Genomic DNA, 20,175 nt, shown 5'->3' on the forward strand with positions numbered 1-20,175 from the left:
GCAGAAGATTTCAGACAAATGGTGACTTAAAGTATGTGATGCCCATGTGAATCTTTTCTTTTGAAGTGTTAAGGCATGCTAATTAATAACATCAACAAACAACCACCATAACAAAACAGAAATTAAAATTTTAAAAAGGTTGGGGCAGGAGTTGCTAACAGCAAATTGCAGATGGTTAATGGGAAATGTTTAAAGCCTCTAGAGTACTCTGCTTTTCCATGGAATAGATTAACCTCTTTATAATGTTGCATATCTTTCCAGTTCATAGCTGTGAACCCTAATACTTGATGCAGTTTGGAAGGGAGAAGCATCCAAATGCTACTTATCAAACAGACTATTACTATTAACCCTTGCTGTGTGAGGGCAGGAAGCAGAAGCTAAGTGAGGGAAGGGGAAGCTGAAGATCCCAGGCTGCCAGTAGCAGAAATGGGGCTGGGGGGATTGGCAAGTAGACAAGAGCCTGCAGGCTGCGTGGTAACCCCTGTTGGACCACTGTCCACCAGTTGGACAGCCCACCAGCCTGCGGTCCACCAGTTAGACAGCCCTGTTTTGTGATGTATGGAGCTGGTTTGGCTTTCAAGGAGGTGGCAGTAGATACACATTTTTAAAACTATTTGCCTCTTGTACTAGAAAATTGAGACTTTCTCTAGAACTGTAGACTGACAATCAGAGTCTGAGCCAGTGTTGTTTGTTTGTTTTAAATCATTAGCGTGAAACTTTAGTCTGTGGGACACTATATTGCTATATAGAAAGCATATCTTAATAAATCTCTTTTGAACTCAGGTTTTTAAAAATTCTTGATATCATGTGTCCTACATAAAGGTAAACATATTTTATAATTTCATATCATGATTTTAATGCTCAGAATCAAGTATCCAAAAACGTGTAAAATATTTATTTAAATTGCAACACTTAGGGGTAGGGACAACCTTTTTATTCTCTGTCTATGCAGCAGGTAACACAATGGCATTCAGGTCCGGAGCTGTCTCTTAGATGCAGTAGTAATACAAATAAAAAACAAAAGTTATGGGTTTAATAAAAAATTACTGGACTAGGTTCTGTGGTCAGTGTTACACAAGAGTTCACTTTACATGAGAGAAAGATCAGGTATGAAAATCATTCTGAGTTAACAACTGCTGTTGAGGCATCATGACTCACTGCTTCCTTCTGAATGATTAGCGAGTCACAAGAAAACACAAATTTTGATACTGAACATGGAGGACATGTCCTGTCAGAGTGATAACAAGACAACTAAAAATTAAATGGCTGCTGAAACGTAAGAGCTTAATACTTCAAAAGCTGCTAGTGCTGGCTTAACTTTACTTTTTGATTTCTAAGGTGGCACCCTTAAACTAATACTTAAGGGCTTATAAATACATTGCCCAAGCAGCATTATATATTCAGCATTTGTTTGTAAATAAGAGAGTATTACCTTTCCTGTATGACTTGTCCAGTCAGTTTTCTTTAATTGGAAATGGAAAAACAGATTAGAAAATATATTAATTGTATGTTGATGTTTTTTTCTAAATTTGATGGATTTTTTTTTTTTCAATTTGTTAGAGTTGCTGCTGTTACATTCCATTACCTCCGTCTCCCACCCCCATCCCCAAATATATTTTTAGGATAACAAGATGAGTAGTATAACAATTTAGCATACAGTATTTATTTGATTAGAAGATGAGGTCTTCCCCCCTCAGTTAACATGGGGGAAAGCCTCTCACTTTACTATCGAGCATGAAGCTGCTGCTGCTCCAGCTGCAACCCAGGAGCAGCTGCCACCTGCTCTGCCCTGCCACCTCTGCACCTCACCACTCCTCCCCCACGGCCCCTAGTGCCTCTCCCCCACTCCGCTTCTACCTTTCCCTTTCTGCCACACTCCTCCTTACCTTCAGCTTGTTGCACAAGGAGGCTCTGTCCCTGCTGCAGTATGGGGCATGGATCCAGTCTGGCCCCATAGCAGCAGTGGTGGGGAGCCAGCGCTTCTGCTATGGGGCTAGGTTGAAAGAGCAGTGCTGGCTCTGCGTCGCTGCTGCAGGGATGGGCTGGAGCCATGCTCCATGCCCCCAGACTGCAGCAGCGATGGAGCCTGCCAGCACAGAGCAAAAGTAAGAGGAAGTGGAGGGGCAGGCAGGGAGGAGAGAGTTTGTTGGGGGGCAAGGCAGGAGGAAGGGAGGATGGGGACCTGAGGTTCCAGGTGACAGAAGTGGAATTGGGACAGCCTGAGGTGGTTGGGGGGCAGGCGCAGTGGCGGAGTAAGTGATGGGGGAACAGGTAGCAGGGGCAAGTTTCCTGCTTCTGTCACTGCCTGCCCTACCACTTCCACATTGCGTGCCTTCTACCACCTGCCCCCCACCATCCAAAACTGCCTACCATATAACTGCCCCTCTGCCTGCTCTACCATGTTTCCCTCCCCCACTGTCTGTCCTCCACTGCTTGCCCCATTACTGCCCTGCTCATCACCTTTCCCACCACCACCTGCAGTAATGGGGGAAGACAACAACTCTAAGATGATCCTCTAATAATTAGATTCTGTACATGGAAAATTATAATAAATTTATAATTTTTAATGTGTAAAATCTAATTGGGGGGGGGTCACTGCATTCATGGTTATCTTGTATTTGGGTAAATACGGTACCTTGTCCAGTAATTAACTTGCCTGCTGAGTTTAGAGTTATTAATTCTCTCAATCACCAAGAAAACAAACAAACAAACAAAAAACAGGAAAGGAAGTGGGGAGTCAGGAAGTTTCAAAGTATTCCCCACTATTTGAATTAAGGTAGCACTTAAAATCTCAGTCTGTGTTGGATAACACTAAAAGCAAAGAGACTGGAAGGCAGGAATCTAATTTGTTGAAGAGAACTATTTCATGAGGTGGCTGGTATGGGTTTTTCTTTTGTTGTTCATTTTTTAAAGATTTTTAAAGAAAATAGATTGTAATGAAAAAAGTGTAGCACCTTTCTTCTAAGTAAGAAAACACATGGCAAATTGTCTTTAAGTTTCCAATATTTGAAAATAGCTTCAGATAACTTATAATAAGGTTGTAAGTAAATTAAAAATTTAGGGGTAACAGATGCAGTTAAGTTATGCCTTGGTGCATTGATTTTATATTAAAGTTCTTGAAGTTTTAATTTTACCACTTAGACCTGATGCATTCTATCACTTTAGATACTCTTCCTGAAAAATGAATACTGTCATTTTTGGTATATTTTAAGCTATTTTAGATATACAAAGTACAGTAACAAGTTTTATCATTTGATAATAGAGAAAGCATGATTATCTGTAATTGAAATGGTTCTTTAAGGTCTGCTGCTTAAGTTTTGATGTAACTACTTATACTAAATATTGAAAAAACAAAAATCTCAGAAGTCCTGCATTGCTGGCCTGGGAAGATCACCTAACTGTGTAAAATACAAAACTCTGACTCTGAAGATAGCAGCTGTTCAAGAAAGATATTCAGTACTATGAAATTAGCAATGGAAAAACTTGTTGCATTGGGTGTGGAAGGAGTACGCCCACATTCCTGAACACTAAACACCCAAGTAAAAAAACTAAGCACAGCATGCTATCAGCTGTCATTTTTAGCTGTTTTTCAAATCACGTTAATAAAAATTAAACTGTCCAATATCACCATTATCTGAGACGGTTACAGCATCTATTTCTTGTCACTTTGTGCTTTTAATGTTTTGGTTCATATAAAGTATACTGCTTTACACTTTCATAGCGCATTGGCTTAACTCTAAAATGATTACTTTGACTTAATTTCAATATCATTTCATGTGGGAAGATACATTGCCAGTTAACAATGCACAACAGTGGTTCCATTTATGTTTAGAGAGATGCTGAAGAATTTACTTATACAAAATGTAATTGCCCATTGCTTATAAGCTGTTCTGAAGCTTGATGAGATTAAATGACTGGGAACATTTTCAGGCTTATTGTTTTACACCTTGTTCCAGCAGCACCTCCAGCTGGTCTCATCATTCTCCTTCATTTAATTTCCACAGTTGGGGTATTATTTCAGAACAGCTGGAGGGAAAATAACACCTGGTAAATCACTTACTTCACTTAGTGTTGCACCTGCCTATGAGTTGATAGTCTCCTACCTTAGCCTTGGACTGGTAGAGCCCTGCTTAACCCTAGATCAAATATTACAGTAGAGAAGGTGTCAAGTCTGGATGTGCCTAAAGCTGTCCAACAGTGATTTATATTTGGAATTTTGTTTCTACTCAGTTTAATAATGTGTTCCATTGTTTGGTATTGACAGGGTTATTACAATCCTTCTTTCAGATCTAGAATGAATCTTTTTGATCAGATTTAAATCCAGATATGATATTATTTGTTTTATGTAATTTTCTTTAATGGGTGATGATCATGTAGTAAAATAACTTCATAAATAAATGAAGAACTCTCTTTAATCCTTGCAATTTTTAGTTTTATCAGTTTGAGCATCAGTTGGATCAGGGGTGCGTAATTATTTCGGGTGGAGGGCTGTTTATCCAGTTTTGGTAAGCTGTCGAGGGCTGCATGGGTTGCCCGACCCCTTGACAGGTGCTGCCCCGCCTCCTGGTCACCATCTTGAGACCAGTGTCCCAGGGCCAGCACCAGTGGGGCCCAGAGCAGGGTGCAGGCTGGCAGGGGTCTGTGTAGCCAGGCTGGGCTGCACCAGCAGGGAGAGGGGGAACTGGCTTTGCTCCACAGAGCCCCTGCCAGCCGGGACTCTGTATACCTGCCACCCTGCTCCGGGCCCTGCTGGCACTGGGCCTGGGACACCAGTGTGGGCCCTGTGTTCCCACGCCCACTTACTCCCAGTGTCCCCCCCAACCCCGCGGTACAGGTGGGGGCAGAACACAGCCCCAACCCCCTGCTGCGTGGCAGGGAACGACCTGGCGCTGAGCGGCCCTTCCCCCACCCCATGGCCAGCGCTCCCTGGTGTAGCCGCTTGCAGCCCACGTGGGGCTGCCCTGAGCAGGCACAGGCAGCCCCACATGGACTGTGAGGCGCTGGCCACGGGGTGGGGGAGGGGCCACTTTCCCCCCCAATGCTCAGCACCAGCTTGTAACCCACTGCCAGCCTGGGCCTTGCACCAGCTCCGGGCTTGCCTGTTGGGGCTCTGCTGCGGCAGGAGCAGCTGCGGCCTCCCCACTTGCACTGGGCAGTGTTTGCTACTGCTGCCCACCCGGAGCTCGTGCGCTGGGCAGCATAGAGGCAGTAGTGGCAGCCTCACCACGGCCTACTGCAGCACAATCACCAGGCAGGCATCAGCAAGCAGGGGGGGCCACAGTGGCTACCACTGCGATGCAGCCCCAGTGGGCAAGTCTGGAACCAGCGCAGGGCCGAGTGATAAGCTGGTGCTGAGCGTTGCGGGGGGGGAAGTGGCCCCTCGCCCACCCCACGCCCGGTGCCCCGTGCTGCAGCTGCTCACAGCCCGTGTGGGAATGGCTGTGCCTGCTCAGGACAGCCCCATGCGGGCTGCGAGCAGCTGCAGCAGGGAGCGCTGGCTATGGGGCAGGCAAGGGGCTGCGTTTCCCCACGCTCCACACCAGCTCCTTCCCTGCCCTGCCCTCCCCTCTGGCCCCTCTTACCTGTGGTTCCAGTACGGTGCAGCCACATGGTCCCAGGCCTGCTGGCGCTTCTGGTTGGGGGGTTGGGCCAGGCAGGCCCTGCTGTTGCAGAAGCCCACCGGGCCTCCCCTGGGTCCTACTGCCCCTGGTTCCTGTCATTTTTGACAGGAACCCAGGACACAAATTTTAATTTAGAAAAAAAATTTGGGGGCCCCTCAGACTGGATAGAACGGCCTTGTGGGCCGTATTTTGCCCACCCCGAGTTAGATGATCTTTGTTTAGGTCTGTTTTCTAATCTGTATGAATTTATTTAACTCCCCGAGAAAGAAAGTGTCTATAATTGTTGGTGCAGTGTAGTGTGCAGTAACTTATTTCTAAATGTGGTTTTTCCATATCAGATTTCTGTAGCTTGCTGCCACTTAAATTTTAAGACTGCTCAAGTGCACCCACTCAAATATACTTTCTGTTATAGCTCCATATGAATACAGATTACCTTAACGCACCATTTGAGATTCATTAATTTTTGTATTTTTAAAATCTTAATCAAGTTAAATATTCATTTTTTAAAAAGTCACATGGGCATGAAGAATAAAACTAATGAAAGTACTGAATTACAGCATAGTTCTTTCTTAAGGAAGCACAACTGAAAATATGAAGGAGATGCTTCTTTGGGGAAGGTGCCTGAGCTAAACTAATAAATTCTTATTTTAATGGAAAGATGAGAGGACCCACATGTGTTTCTGAGTTTTCATGCATGGTGATTCTGGTCATCCATTTATCTTCTAAACATTTCAGGCCAGGTCTGGATTGGTAAACCTGGTGTCTAAATAGGATTTAGCACGTGAATTCCACAAAAGTATCATGGAGTATTTCAGAACCAGTCTGCTGCAGTGACCATAGAAATCTCTAGGCACCGAATGAATTCAGCACTATGTTTTGCCCTGTAGAGTTTCCTGGGTACTGAAACTTAGACTTCTAAATGTGACCAGAATCACCTTTGTGTGAGGAATTGGGCACCTATCTCCTGCTTAATTTTATCTTGTGATCCCGAATGAGTCTTGGGACAGTGCTTAAGCTATAGATAGCCCAGAGGCAGAGAATGTGCTTACACTGGGGCTGTGCGAAATTTCGCTGGCTGTTTTGTTACAAAGTTGTTTTGACATGGTTAAAGCTCAAAACGGCAAAATTGAAATGAAACAAAAGGCTTCAAAACAGCTTTGAAACAAAATGACAGCACTCAGAACATTTTGAAAGTTTTGAAACGTTTTGAGTTTCAAAGCTGGGCTTGCTGCAGCTAAATAGAAACTAAGGAGAGGGAGGAGGAACGGGGGAAGGACTGCTGTCTGATATTGACATCTAGCTCCCTGTTCAATTCCCCAGCTCTTCCTGGGGGGCACGGACCCCCACTTTGCATGTGGGGTTTCAGCAGGAAGAGCTGGGGAAATGATCAGAGAGCCTGGGGAAGTGATCAGATAGTGGGAGAATCGAACCGGGAGCTGGGGGAATGATCTTGTCCCTGAACATTCCCCCAATTCCCAGTTAGATTCACCAGCTCCCCGATCTTTCCTCCAGGTTTCTGATAGCTTCCCCCAGCTCTTCTCGGCGGTGTGGCGGGGTGCGTGCGTGTGGGTCCCCAGATGATATGGGATGACAGCAGGCTGCCGCTGCTGGCTGGGATTGGTGCTAGGTGCAGCCCGTGCCAAGTGTCAGGAAGACTGATCTAGTCCGCACGCCCCGGGAGGAGTCTGGCACAGCCCTACAACTCTCCCGGGAGGTGCAAGCCCCCAGATCTACACGTGGGATGACAGTATGCTACCACTGCTGGCTAGGGCCAGTGCCACCACAGGCTTCCCGGCCGGCGCTTTGCACAGGCTGTGGCCAGCACCAGTCCCAGCTGGCAGCTGCAGCCTGCTGTCATACTTCACTCAATCCATTGGCCTGCGCATCCCCCCACCCCGCCGGAAGGAGTCTGGAACAGCCCCACACCCCTCCCAGGGGGTGTGGGCCCCCAGATCTGCATGTGGGATGGCAGCAGGCTGCTGCTGCCAGCTGCGACCAGCACCAGCACTTTTGTTCTTCCTGGCACTTGGCGTGGGCTGGGTCAGGCAAACACAGGTGCTGGTGCTGGCCATAGCTAGCAGTGGCAGCATGCTGTCATCCCACACACAGATCCAGGGCCCCCGCGCCCCCTGGGAAGAGTCCGGTAAAGCCCCGCAGCCCTCCTGGAGGGCATGGGCCCCCAGATCTGTGAGTGTATCTCCTCCAAAGCTAACTTCCTCCCCCCTGCTGTCGCAGGGTGGCATGCTGGAATTCGGCCTGCTCTGCCCCAACTCTTCCTCCTGCCTTCGGCTAACTGTCAACAGTGGGGAGGGGGGAAATCCTGATGTCTCTGTCCTCGCATCTGTATCCCTGCACAACAGGGCAGTAAAGGGAGGTGGGACTGCTTCTTGCAGCCAGGGGGGAATGCTGGCAGATACGTCTAGGGGGATTTGGACCAGGGCTGGCGCTGGCCTTGTTTCCCCCTGCCCCTCCTATAGTGGCTGCTGCTGACAGCTGGTGCAGCCCAAGCCAGGACAGCTGAGAGCAGCTCCTTTTCTCCCTCCTTCCCTGCTGCCTTCCCGCCTCGGATGACAACTGGCCCTTGGCAGGGGGCGGGGCTGAGGTAAGGGCCCATGCTAGCCAGTTAGGGATGGCCGACTGCTAGCTGCACTTGGCATTCTCCAGCAGCCCGCTAGGAGGCGTGCAGGAGCACTCCCAACCTGCTGGCTTGAGCCAGTGCAGGCAACCTGTATACCCCCCTGACCAAAGGGTGAACTTGCCTTCTCTTCACTTCTGAGCTAATGTAGTCCACTTAGAGCAAGCCGTGTAATCCACCTCAGGCTTTTTGAATGTTTGTACCTAGTCTTAGAGGTAACTTTTATATTGATTTTTTTTTTTTTTTAGAAAGTACCGCTCTAGTGCAACTCAAATTCAGGTAGTAGGTAACTGGAATTCTGGCATCGTAAATTATTTGGATCCTGTGGTGCTCTGAGGGACCAGAATGAGTGAACTGACTGTTAAGCTATTCTCCCATTTTGTTTTACTTTATAGTTGCATTTATTTAAATCTTATGGTCATTACTACTGTTCATTTAGACTAGCTTGATCACTCAGATATTCTGTAAAAGTTTATCAAGTTTTCATTCTTCTTATTTTTTCTAAAAAGCAGTTAGGGCTAATTCTGTGCTAATTCTATGCTGTTGTATTCGCATTTGCCTCGTCCATTTTGCCACCAGTGTCTAACGCTAGTGTTTTTGCTTTTTTTTTCATTTCTTTGTTTTCGTTGCTTTCGTTTTAATGTACTATTGTGTTTATATGGAACTGGTCAAAGAACCGTTACTGTATTTTATGTTTGTATCTACATTTTATTTTGCATGCTTAACGTGGCTTTGCCTGGATATTCTTTTTGGTAAGTTCAGAATTTGAAAGCATATTGTTTTTCTGTAGTGAAACTTGTAAACTCTGCCGCCACCATTTCTACCACCTCAAATAATCTGTCATTATTTTTTTTCATACTAATTTGTGCTCATGTACTGTTCTGCTTTGTTAATTACACATAACTCGTCTTTCCTAATACTTTCCATTTGTGTCTCTAGCTGAGCTAAACAATACGACTTTTAGTGACTAAATACGTACTAATTTAGCGTTAATCTTCAAACTAATGTTAGCCTGTGCCTACTGAAGTGATCAGTTTTGAAAATTCTGTATGTTTAAAAGTGCACACAGAAAACTTCAGTCTTAGAAAACCATAGTAAGGCTTCCTTGCATAGCAAGCTTGATGGTTCATCTGCGCCTCACAGGTATTTTATTGCTGATGTGGTTTTTTTCAGCTAATTTTTAAATGATAGACTTGCTTGTAACAACAATATACATGCATGTGTTTCTTCAACAGCAACAGCTTGCTCAGTTGCAGAAAGAAAAATCTGAGATTCTGAAGAATTTGGCTTTATATTACTTCACTTTTGTTGATGTTATGGAATTTAAGGTAAGCAAGAGCAAATGCATTCAAATTAATTTGAATTGTATACAAATGTTACCAGATCAGGTTCTTATCAAGTGTACTTTTAGTCTTGTTTATAATGAAATAGCTGCTTTTGTAGTTTTCTTTTTTTAACAAAGGAATCAAAACAGACTGTGCATCTCCAGGCCGTGTGTAATAACATCATTGTTTAGGTTCTTTTCAAAGTATGATGAAGGATGTCTTCCTTTTTTTTAAGGACCATGTTTGTGAGCTGCTGAACACTATTGATGTCTGCCAAGTCTTCTTTGATATTGTAAGTTTTCTAATTTTTTTGAGAGGGGGGCAAGGATTGTTTTGGAGTGATATCTTTTATTGGACCAACTACATGGTTGGAGTAAAGCTAGGCAAGCTTTCAAGTATTAAAATATATCTTAAGGTTTCAAAATGTCATTAGAGTGTAAACTAAAAATGCTAACTGCGTGTAGAAAAATGGAAGGACATTTTCGTGTTCAGTCAGCTATCACAGCATTCTTAATATTTTTATATATTTACCAATGTTCTTATTACTTGTTAGAATTTGAGTTCATTTTTAGAGTAACTGTAGAGCCAGAAAGTGAAAATACATTACTAATAAACATGGTAGATGTTTATAGTAAAATTTTTATCAACTTTAGGCTTGTGCATGAGCTAGTCAAAGTAGATTTATTTTAATTTTTGGCTCTTTAGCCTTGTAACTTAACTACCAACATATTAGAGACTATCTGACTTAAACAGCTAGTTTCTAAACAGTGGCTGTGGCATTGTCAGTCGCCAGTGATGCATACTTCTTTATCCCATTGACTCTGCTGCAGATACTTGGTCAGCTATTGTTAGCTAAATAAAAGCTTGGCGCTACTTGATTTTCGGAAAATATAAGTGCTGCTAATGTTTAGAAGTGAAATGCTTTGATAGACTGTCTTTTTGTTTCCAGATCTATATGCCGGTGCAGCTGCACTATTACCCAACATTCCAGTGTAGAAAAAGCAAATAAAATAATTTCTGTTTTAGCTTTAACACTTAAGTTGTTTCATTAGTTTGTTGGTCTTTTTTTAATGATTATAAACTGAGCTTTTAATATATTATCAAGAAGAAAACTAGTGGCACAAATCCAGTTTTTTTCTTTTGCAGGTTCTATTAAAATACAGTAGAGATTATAAAAATATAGATCACGATCAAAACATACACCTTTTGGTTGGATGCTTTGCAGTATCAGAGCAGACGTGCTTTCCAGGGCTTTTTTTTTGTTTTTAAAGTGGCATCTGACAGATAACCAGTAGTGCCCTGATCCAGCATAGCTTTGTGTGCATTCTTGGCTCGTGTCATGTGGGTCCCAATGACTTCATTGTTTAATTTTAGTCTGTATATTAGTGTGCAAGATCAGGACCGAAACATTTTGATTGAAAATCCAGTAGAATTAAAAATGCCAAAAGTGCTTTAACATAATTTGGGGTTTTTTCCCATTAATCAATATATAACTGGGCTTCTGAAGGTTTTCAGAATAAAACAAGTGTCTATATTTTATCTCTAGACTGTAAACTTTGATTTAACAAAGAACTACCTAGATTTGATCATAACCTACACAACTCTAATGATATTGCTGTCTCGAATTGAAGAAAGGAAAGCAATCATCGGATTGTACAATTATGCTCATGAAATGACCCATGGAGCAAGGTAAAACCTATTGTATTTTTTTTATCAGTATTTTCTTAAATGAGTAGCTACATTTGGTAAATTATACTTGTTGTACTTTTTAGTGATAGAGAATATCCACGTCTTGGACAGATGATTGTGGATTATGAAAATCCTTTAAAGAAGATGATGGAGGAATTTGTACCTCACAGTAAAGTATGTGTGACTACTTTTCACAGGTTCATGGTAATCTTTTGTTGAAAGAATCACTTATGCCCAAAAAAAACTCTAAAGGCTTTAAGACTAATATTAAAAAAACACACAAACTTCTTTTCTTGAGAATTATTCATGTAGAACAAATATGTAACCAGGAGAGACATATTGTAAGCTTTCCAAGATGTACAACTTAGAGAAAAGTAGGCTTTTAAGGGATCTCAATATTATCTAGCACCTCTTCCCTAAGACCAGATCAACTATAGATATATCATCTTTGGTAGACGTTTATCCAGCTTGTTCTTGCGTGTCCCAGTGAAAGAGATTGCATCCTTTTTTTCCCCCACATGCCTCGATAAGCCTGTTTTAGTGTTTTGCTTCCTATAAAGTTAGGTGTCGTTCCCCGCCCCCGCCCCAAATATCCCACATTTAATCATCTTTTCTTCAGTTAGTGGGCTTTGAATTAAGCCTGTTAGTACGTGGCCTTTCACCAGGGACTGGGAGAACGACTGATTGGCATCTCCTTTCACAATGACATTTTAGGCATTGGAAGACTTTTACGTCCCACCATCTTAAGCATCTTCCTTTGGCGTATCCTCAAGGGTTTGTTATTGGTTTTATTGGGGGTTTTTTAACCCATCATTTCTTAACGTACAGAGCCAAACACTGATCACAGAGCAGGGTACAGCAGATGAGTTACCTCCCATGCCTTACATAAGATGCTACAGTTAATACCTTCTAGAATTCTTTTTTGAAACTCCATCAGTGTTGACTTGCATTTAGCTTTAAAATCCAGTGCAACCTCCAGATGGCAGCAGTTTAAGCAGAAAGCCTAATCAATTATTCTCTGTACTGTGCATTATGTATTTCATTTCCTCTTCCTAGCTGTAGCACTTTACACTTATCTTTATTGAATTTGGTATTTTTGGTTTCAGATCATCTCTACAATCTTTTGAGATTTGTTTTGAATTCTGGTCTTGTCATCCAACTTGGTATTATCCACGGTTCTTATAAATTTCCTTTGTTCCATCAGCAAGTTTATGAACAGACGTATTGAATAAAACTGGGCCCAGAATATGCTTCTGTGGACACCCCATTTGAAATGCTCCCTTAGTTTAACTGTGAAGCTTTGATAATTTTAGAGGGGGGGGGTTTCAACCAGTTGTACTCTTGTACTCTGCCAGTTATAGCTAAAATATATTCTTTAGCTTGCTTATGAGAATGTCATGGGGACAGTGTCAAAACCCTTATTACTAAATTTAATAAATTTCAGATTTACAGCTTTCTTTTTATCCACTAAGTCAGCTACTCTTTCAGAGAAATGGATTGTACAGGTTTATCATGATCTCTTCTTGACAGAGCCATTTTGATTACTTTTTAGTTACTTTATCTGTTGAGGTTTTAAATTGATGGTTTCGTAATTTGTCCCAGAATCTCTCCAGGGTTGAAAGTTAGGTTGATGATTGATCTATATTATTCTTTGTATGTTGTCCATCTCCAGGCCTCTGGAATCCCCTCTGACTTCCAGGAATTCTTGAAAACAATCACCAGTGATTCAGAGATCACTTTGGCTAGTTCCTTAAGCACTCAGTGGTGAATATAATCAGGCCCTGCTGATTTGGAACACCTATGTCTTATTTAAATATTCTTTCACCTGTTTTCTGCAGGCTGGCCTGCCTCCCTCCCTTGTACATAAAATTTATTTTAACCATCTGGTCACAGTAATCTTTCTGGTGAGCTTGAAGCAAAGAGCCTTGAATACTTCAGCTTTCTCTGAATCAACAGTTGTTTGCTGTCCAGAAATAACTATAGTTATAGAAATATATTCCTATAATATATATTCTATATTTATAGAAATATAGGTCCATTATTTGCTTCTAATGTAATCATAGAGCCTTTTATGTCTTACTGTTTGAAACTTATTTTTCACTTTAGCCTTTCTAATTTTTAATTCTGTATGCTTATGCAGTTCCTTTTTACTTAATTATATACCTTTGTTTTCATTTCTTCTACAGTTCCTTTTTGATTTTTCAGGTTATTGAAGTGCTCCTGTTGGTCTTTTTACTGTGCTTTCAGCCTTTGACTTGCATTGAGATAGTTGCCATTGTACTGTTTGTGTTACATAGTGCCTACAGGCCTCAGCTGGAATCAGCACCTCTTTCCATAGTTTTCTGTAGAAATATATTTATTCTTTCCCCAGAAAACTAAAATTTGTGCACAAGGTAGGGGGAGAGGGGAGAAAATGGGCTTAAATTTAACAGGGGAAAAAAGAGAGCAGTAAAAGAATAACTGGTTGCCTAGGTTAAAAAACATTAAAATTTGGCAAATTTAGCTCTTTTCTTCATTCATATACAATATATGTGGCACTTTTTATTCATTCTTAATTTGATTTTTATTCTATCATCTTTTATCCTGTTTGTTTTATATATATACAAACCCTCAATACTTTGCCTCTTCCAGATAAAGGGAAAGCAACAAGATTATATGTTCCTAATGTAGTGTTTAGTTTTATAATTACTTTAGTACATGGGCTGGATATTGCAAATATGGATATAAAGTACTAAATAGTTAGTATTCAGGCAGTTGTGCACAAGATGACAGCAAACCTTGAACGTAAGTGTTAGCTGTTCAAGAAAGTAGCACCTGTCTAGACAGACTCTTAGCAGCAGTGGCTAGATATAGTGACGGTTGTTCAATAAATACAGAAGGCATTCAATTAAGTGTTTGTTTTGGATGTTTGCAAAACTCTGAACAAAATTTTTATTGGCTTGTTCATGATATGTTTCTCTTCACCACTTGTTCTAATTAAACTTGTTCTTTTTTCCTAGTCCCTTTCAGATGCTCTAATTTCACTCCAAATGGTCTATCCTCGAAGAAATCTCTCAGCTGATCAATGGAGAAATGCACAACTTCTGAGTCTCATCAGCGCCCCTAGTACAATGCTCAATCCTGCACAGTCAGACACAGTATGTTACTTTATCTTAAGTACTTTTGAAAATGACTTTTACTATAAAGTGAAAAGTTTTACACTGGCTTATTGGACCACGTTGTTTCTCACTGGAGAATTAATATATAGTGAGATGTCCAATTGTTTCATTATCAAAAGAGACTAATAACGTTGTTACCGTGCAACTGTTTATGTTTCCATGATCTTCTGGTGGTACAGTTATAGCAAAGCAACTTGAACTTAACGCTACTTCTTGCAAATCTAAAGTTTTAAGTTCCTTTAATTGATTTGTATTGCTACAGGATTATCTAATGGTTAGACCAAAACAGCTGATGCATTCTCTCAAGCAGCAGCAGTTTCCTGTCCTCTTTTAAAGTGACTAAAATATACGTTTGTCCATACCATAGTTTGTTTGGGGGTTTTTTTGCAGAGGGAGCCACCTTTTGTCACATGTGAAAAACAGTGTGAAATTCCAATGTGGAATGGAATTAATTTCTAACATTGAGCTTCTAAATATATGCCTCCATCTTCAGTACTTTGTAATCATCTTCTAAAGAGAGAGAATATAGATTTATTCAGGGCAAGTCCTTTATAGTGTCATAGTACTTGGGGGTACTTACGGTTGGAACGGACCTAAACAGATCATCAGATCTGACCCCCTGCCCCTGGTAGAAACGGGTGCTGGGATCATATCACCCCAGCCAAATATCTGTCCAGCCTGTCCTTAAAGATCCCCAAGTTAGGAGAGAGCATCACCTCACTTGGGAGTCCATTCCAGAGCTTGACAGCTTTAACTGTAAAGTAATGTCTCCTGATGTCCAGCCTGGACCTTCTCTCTTAACAATTTGTGGCCGTTATTCCTAGTAACCCTGGGTGGTGCCCGGGGGAACAGAGCCTCCCCCAATTCCAGCTGGTCCCTCCTGGTGAGCTGGTAAACAGCCACCAGATTCCCTCTCAGCCTTCTTTTGTGGAGGCTGAATAAGTTCTGGCCCTCTAGCATCTCCTCGTGGTGCCTGTCCCGCTGCCCCCGACCATGCGAGTGGCCCTCCTCTGGACCCTCTCAATGCTAGCCACATCCCTCTCGAAGTGTGGAGCCCAGAACTGGACGCAGTACTCCCAACTGTGGCCTGACCAATGCCACATAGAGGGGAAGGATCACCACCCTGGATCTGCTTGTGATGCATCTGTAGATGCATGACAAGGTACGGTTAACCTTACTGAACACTTCCTCGCGTTGGCAGCTTGTGTTCATCCTGAAGTCAGCAATGACTCCAAGATCCCTTTCTGCTACTGTGTTGACAAGAAGGGTGTTCCCCAGCCTGTAGGTGTGTTGCTGGTTCCTTCTCCCTAGATGCAGCACCTTGCACTTGTCTGCATTGAATTCCATCCTATTCTCATCCACCCACCTCTGTAACCTGTCTAGATCTAGCTGGATTCTGTCCCTCCCCTCCAGTGTGCCCGCCTCACCCCACAACTTGGTGTCATCAGTTAATTTAAGCAGCGTGCATTCCACACCCTCATCCAGATCGCTGATAAAGATGTTGAGCAGTACAGGCCCCAGAACCAAGCTGTGTGGGATTCCACTGCCCACAGTTCTGTTATATGGCTCATCCAGGGGGAGGAGGGGAGCAGCTCCGGCCACGGTGCACACCCCAGGAGGGTACAGAGGATGTGTGCTCCCAGATCGGTGGGGGGTCTATGGCAAATTTTTGGGTAGCTGCAGCCCCACTGTAGTCCCCTCCCAGCACTGCTGCCACCCACCCCGAGCACAGCCCAACCCCTACCACCAAGAACCCGGTGTTGCCCCCAGCCTGCAGTAGCAGCCCGCCCTACTCTGTGCCCTCCCAGGGTGCACACAGCAGTGGGTGATGCCCCCACCCTGTGCCCCCTTGACCAGCTACAGCTCGGTCTTGGGCCCCACCCCAGCTGGGCAGCACCTCCCTTGATCTGCCTCCCTCCCTGCCCCTTCCCCTTCCACCACAATAGGCTTACCAGCCGGACACTACTCTTCAAACTCTCAGGTTGTGTATCAGAAATCAGATAGATGGGTATTGGCTGTATTTCTTCGTTTACTCTCTGTTTTCCTTTACTAGGATCTAAATTGTAACACTTTAGTTCAAAAATATAAACATTTGTTGATAAACTGCCTCCAGTTCCTTAAGAAAAAATACCAGTTAATTGGAAACTCATTTTATCTTAATATATATATTTTACCTATAGTTATATTTTTACCTATATTTTACCTATAGTTTGTATTATGCATCCATTAAGTTGAAAGGAATTTGCTTATCATAATGTATGTGATCTTGTCTAGCTTTCGTGCTAGTTTAATATCTTTTTGTCAGTCTTTTAAGAGAAAGTGTGTATTGAATTCTTAGAAAAAATGCTTTCCTATAAATTCTACTCTTAATACTGCATATAATCAATAATTACTATAAATTATGGTTTTTAACAGATGCCATGTGAATACCTCTCTCTGGATGCAATGGAAAAATGGATTATTTGTAAGTAAAACTTTCTGCAAGAAGTTTACTTTATTTTGGTTTTTGTTTTACTTTTATCATGCCTTCTTGCTTTTCAGGGTTCTCAGTTGAAGCATTTGTCCTCAGTTGTAAATTCCTTTGTTTCTAATTCTAGATCATTCTTTTATATGTTTTGGAATAAGCTTGCAGTATATGTAGGACTTGAATTTGTTTTGAAGGGTTTCAGAATATATTTGACCTGAAACTTTTTGCCATACTCATTAAAGTGATCATTTAAGCGCTCCAAATAGTTCAAGTAATTCATTCCTATAATAACAATAAGGGAAGTGAATTTTTTAAAAACCCCTCAATTATTAGGTTTAGCATTTGGACACAATAGTCCTTTTGGCGGAAAAATAGTAGTTTTAATTATCTCTTGTCTTTATATTTCTGCTTCGTGACATTTCACTTAATGTTGAATTATCTTTTGAAGTTGGGTTTATTTTGTGCCATGGAATCCTGAATAGTGATGCTACAGCTTTGAACCTTTGGAAACTTGCTCTTCAAAGCAGTTCTTGTCTGGCTCTCTTTCGAGATGAAGTTTTCCATATTCACAAAGCTGCAGAAGATTTATTTGTAAACATAAGGGGGTAAGTTGTGTTTCAGAGGTTTTGTTTAACTTTACCAGTGGCTGAAGAATTAGTTAGGAAATGATTCATCTGGCTTTTCATAGAGGTCAGAATATGAAAGTATCTTAGCTTAAAAATATCACAGTTCGTCTTCATGTACCAATTAAAGGATTTTGGTAATTCTGTTTACCCTGCCTCATTCTGAAATAATTTGGCATCCAGGCTCTCAAACTTCTTTCTAAGTGTTATGTGCAGGATTCTGAACTTGCAAGTGTCACAAATTGTGGCCTCCTCTATACATTACACGTATCACACAGTTACTGGTTTAGACTGCATGTACGTGCTAATAACTATCACACCATTAAAAGGTCCAACCAGCTATTAAACTAGAGCTGGAAAATGTGCAATAACTTTATAGCTGGTTTCTATCCAGGTTTAACTTTCACATGTAGCAAGGTTTCCCCCTGCAGCTGGGAGCTGCGTCAGCTGATGGGGCTCCTATCCACAGCAGGGCACGATGCACATCTGGGGCTGCAGGGACTCTCAGCCACAGCAGTGCCTGTGGCTGCCAGGACAGAGTCCTGCTGCTGATAGGACTCTTCCCTCCTGGCAGCTCCCTGCAACTGTGGGGTTCTGTCCCTGCAGCCTTGGTCCACTACCACAGCTGCAAGTCCTGTTGCCTGTGGGACTTGCAGTTGCAGGAACTTTCTACTTGCTGGTGCAAGGGATGTCTGGCATCACGATCCTGGGCTCCCTATGTTCCAGTAATAAGGCATGATAGGATCTGATGTTGGATTCCACAGTTATGCTTTCTGCCATGCACATGTGGCTTGGCAGGAGGTGTAATTGTGTGGATTGTGCTTCAGATCCTATCGCACCTTTACCTGAACAGCTAGAGAGGCCCTGTAACTCGTAATTGCCCTGCCCTTCTTACAGTGCTGAATGAAGAAGTCCCTGCTGAATAGGAGATGTGGATATGAGATATTAAAAGCTACCGTCATCTACAACAAGATTTGTAATTTAAACTAAAAACAGGAAATTGAGATAATCAAAGATCATCCGCAGCATTTCTGCTATGGGTATTTCCTATTGTTAGTGTCATTGTATGAGAGCTCTCATTTCATTAGTTAGGGTAAGATAGGCCTTTCCCTAAGACTGCTTCCAGTGTATCCAGGGCCCTAGCTCTTGCTGAAGCTATTTGTCAGTATTTGGTGACATTTAACTCTTTTTTTTTAACTTGCAGTTACAACAAACGTATTAATGACATAAGAGAGTGCAAAGAAGCTGCTGTATCACATGCGTAAGTATTGTTTATAAAACTCTCAGGGTTGAGTACTTGATTACTGTAATCTTTCAGATTTTGAATAGTGCTTGTTTGTGTGTTTAAAAAAAGAAAAAAAGCAAAGAAAGCTTAAAGCTCCCAGCAGTGATAACTTAGATGAGGGGTGAGCAAAATATGACCCACCAGCTGATTGCATCTGGCCCACAGGTGGCGGCCATGAACTCATGGGACCTGGCTGGCATCTCCCACTGTTGTGTGGTGCCAGGCGGGCAGGCTGGACTGATTCTACCCAGCACATGCATTAGCATCAGCTGTGGCTCAGGATGCCCCAATCCCCACCTGGAACCTGCCAGCTGAGTACACGGCTGATGCTGACACCAGCCCTGCAGCACACTAGGCAGGTGCTGGTGTAAGCTGTGGATGCAGCCAGTAGAGTCAAGGTGTGCTGCAGCTGTGAGCAGGGTGGGGATCAGGGAGAGAGAGCAGGAGAGAGAGGTATGTGGCCCATGGGTTTTGGTGTCATCTCATTAAGTGGCCCTCCAGCCAAAGGAATTGCTCATTCCTCACTTAGATTGTGCTGTTATAAACCATGAGCACATTTAAATGGAACTTTATGGTGCAATACAACCTTAATTGCTTTTGATTTCTGTTTATTCTTGAGATTAGGCTTTTTCTTTCAAAAATACTTGAGCAAAATCTTATCATTGATCTATTTTAGCATTAAATTTTCCAAATGCAAAATGATCTACTGCAATTGAGTTTTTGAATATCATCAGATCTCATCAAAATAAGGATTTGATTCAAGTTTTTTTCTTGTTTCTTCCAAATGAAAGCTGTTGTAAAGAAAACAGGAATTTCTGGGTTGTGTTTGGTTTTGGGTTTTTTGGGGTGGGTTAAGTGTGAGATCACATGAAAATGTCCTGTTTTAACAGGTGTTTGAGGATATTTTGCAATCCTTAAGCAATATACATTGGTTACTTTAATAAGTAAGTATAGATTTGGTGTTAAGAGGTGAATTATTTTAAACAATAATGTCATCTTTTATTCTAAGTTAGAAAACACCTGAAAACTTCATGTTTTGTGAAGCGTAAAATTCAAGCTAGCATTTACAGTAAACAACAGTTTATATTGTAGGAAGCACCTAAGGTGTTTATGAAAATTCAGTTACTTTTTTTAAATTTTTTTTTGCTTGTGTTGTAACATAAACAATTAATCAAGTGAAAATGCTGGGGGTTTTTTTACAGGTTCATATCCCAATCTTTTAATTATTTTTTTAAAATAATACTTAAAAGACCACATATAAATGTAAGACTAAGGAAACTATGCCTGAAACAATAAGTTCCAAATTTTAGGAATAGGTAATTAAACTAGAAATATTCATTTTTTCAAGTCCTTAATAAAGAATCTAATTTAC

General features: G+C 41.9%; 1 protein-coding gene across 1 annotated transcript in view; it reads left to right on the plus strand.

The window, feature by feature from the left end:
* NCKAP1 (NCK associated protein 1) overlaps nucleotides 1-20,175 on the plus strand; it is a 108,318-nt gene that overhangs the window by 38,148 nt on the left and 49,995 nt on the right. Inside the window, exons 3-10 of the mRNA XM_090045287.1 lie at nucleotides 9,492-9,584; nucleotides 9,817-9,873; nucleotides 11,128-11,270; nucleotides 11,354-11,444; nucleotides 14,270-14,407; nucleotides 16,844-16,892; nucleotides 17,344-17,500; nucleotides 18,723-18,779. Of these exons, the coding sequence (XP_089901413.1) occupies nucleotides 9,492-9,584; nucleotides 9,817-9,873; nucleotides 11,128-11,270; nucleotides 11,354-11,444; nucleotides 14,270-14,407; nucleotides 16,844-16,892; nucleotides 17,344-17,500; nucleotides 18,723-18,779 (785 nt within the window). The remainder of the gene's footprint in view (nucleotides 1-9,491; nucleotides 9,585-9,816; nucleotides 9,874-11,127; nucleotides 11,271-11,353; nucleotides 11,445-14,269; nucleotides 14,408-16,843; nucleotides 16,893-17,343; nucleotides 17,501-18,722; nucleotides 18,780-20,175) is intronic.

This window comes from Crocodylus siamensis, chromosome 4 (genome assembly GCF_052110815.1).
Source record: "Crocodylus siamensis isolate JL-2025a chromosome 4, ASM5211081v1, whole genome shotgun sequence".
NCBI lineage: Eukaryota > Metazoa > Chordata > Crocodylia > Crocodylidae > Crocodylus > Crocodylus siamensis.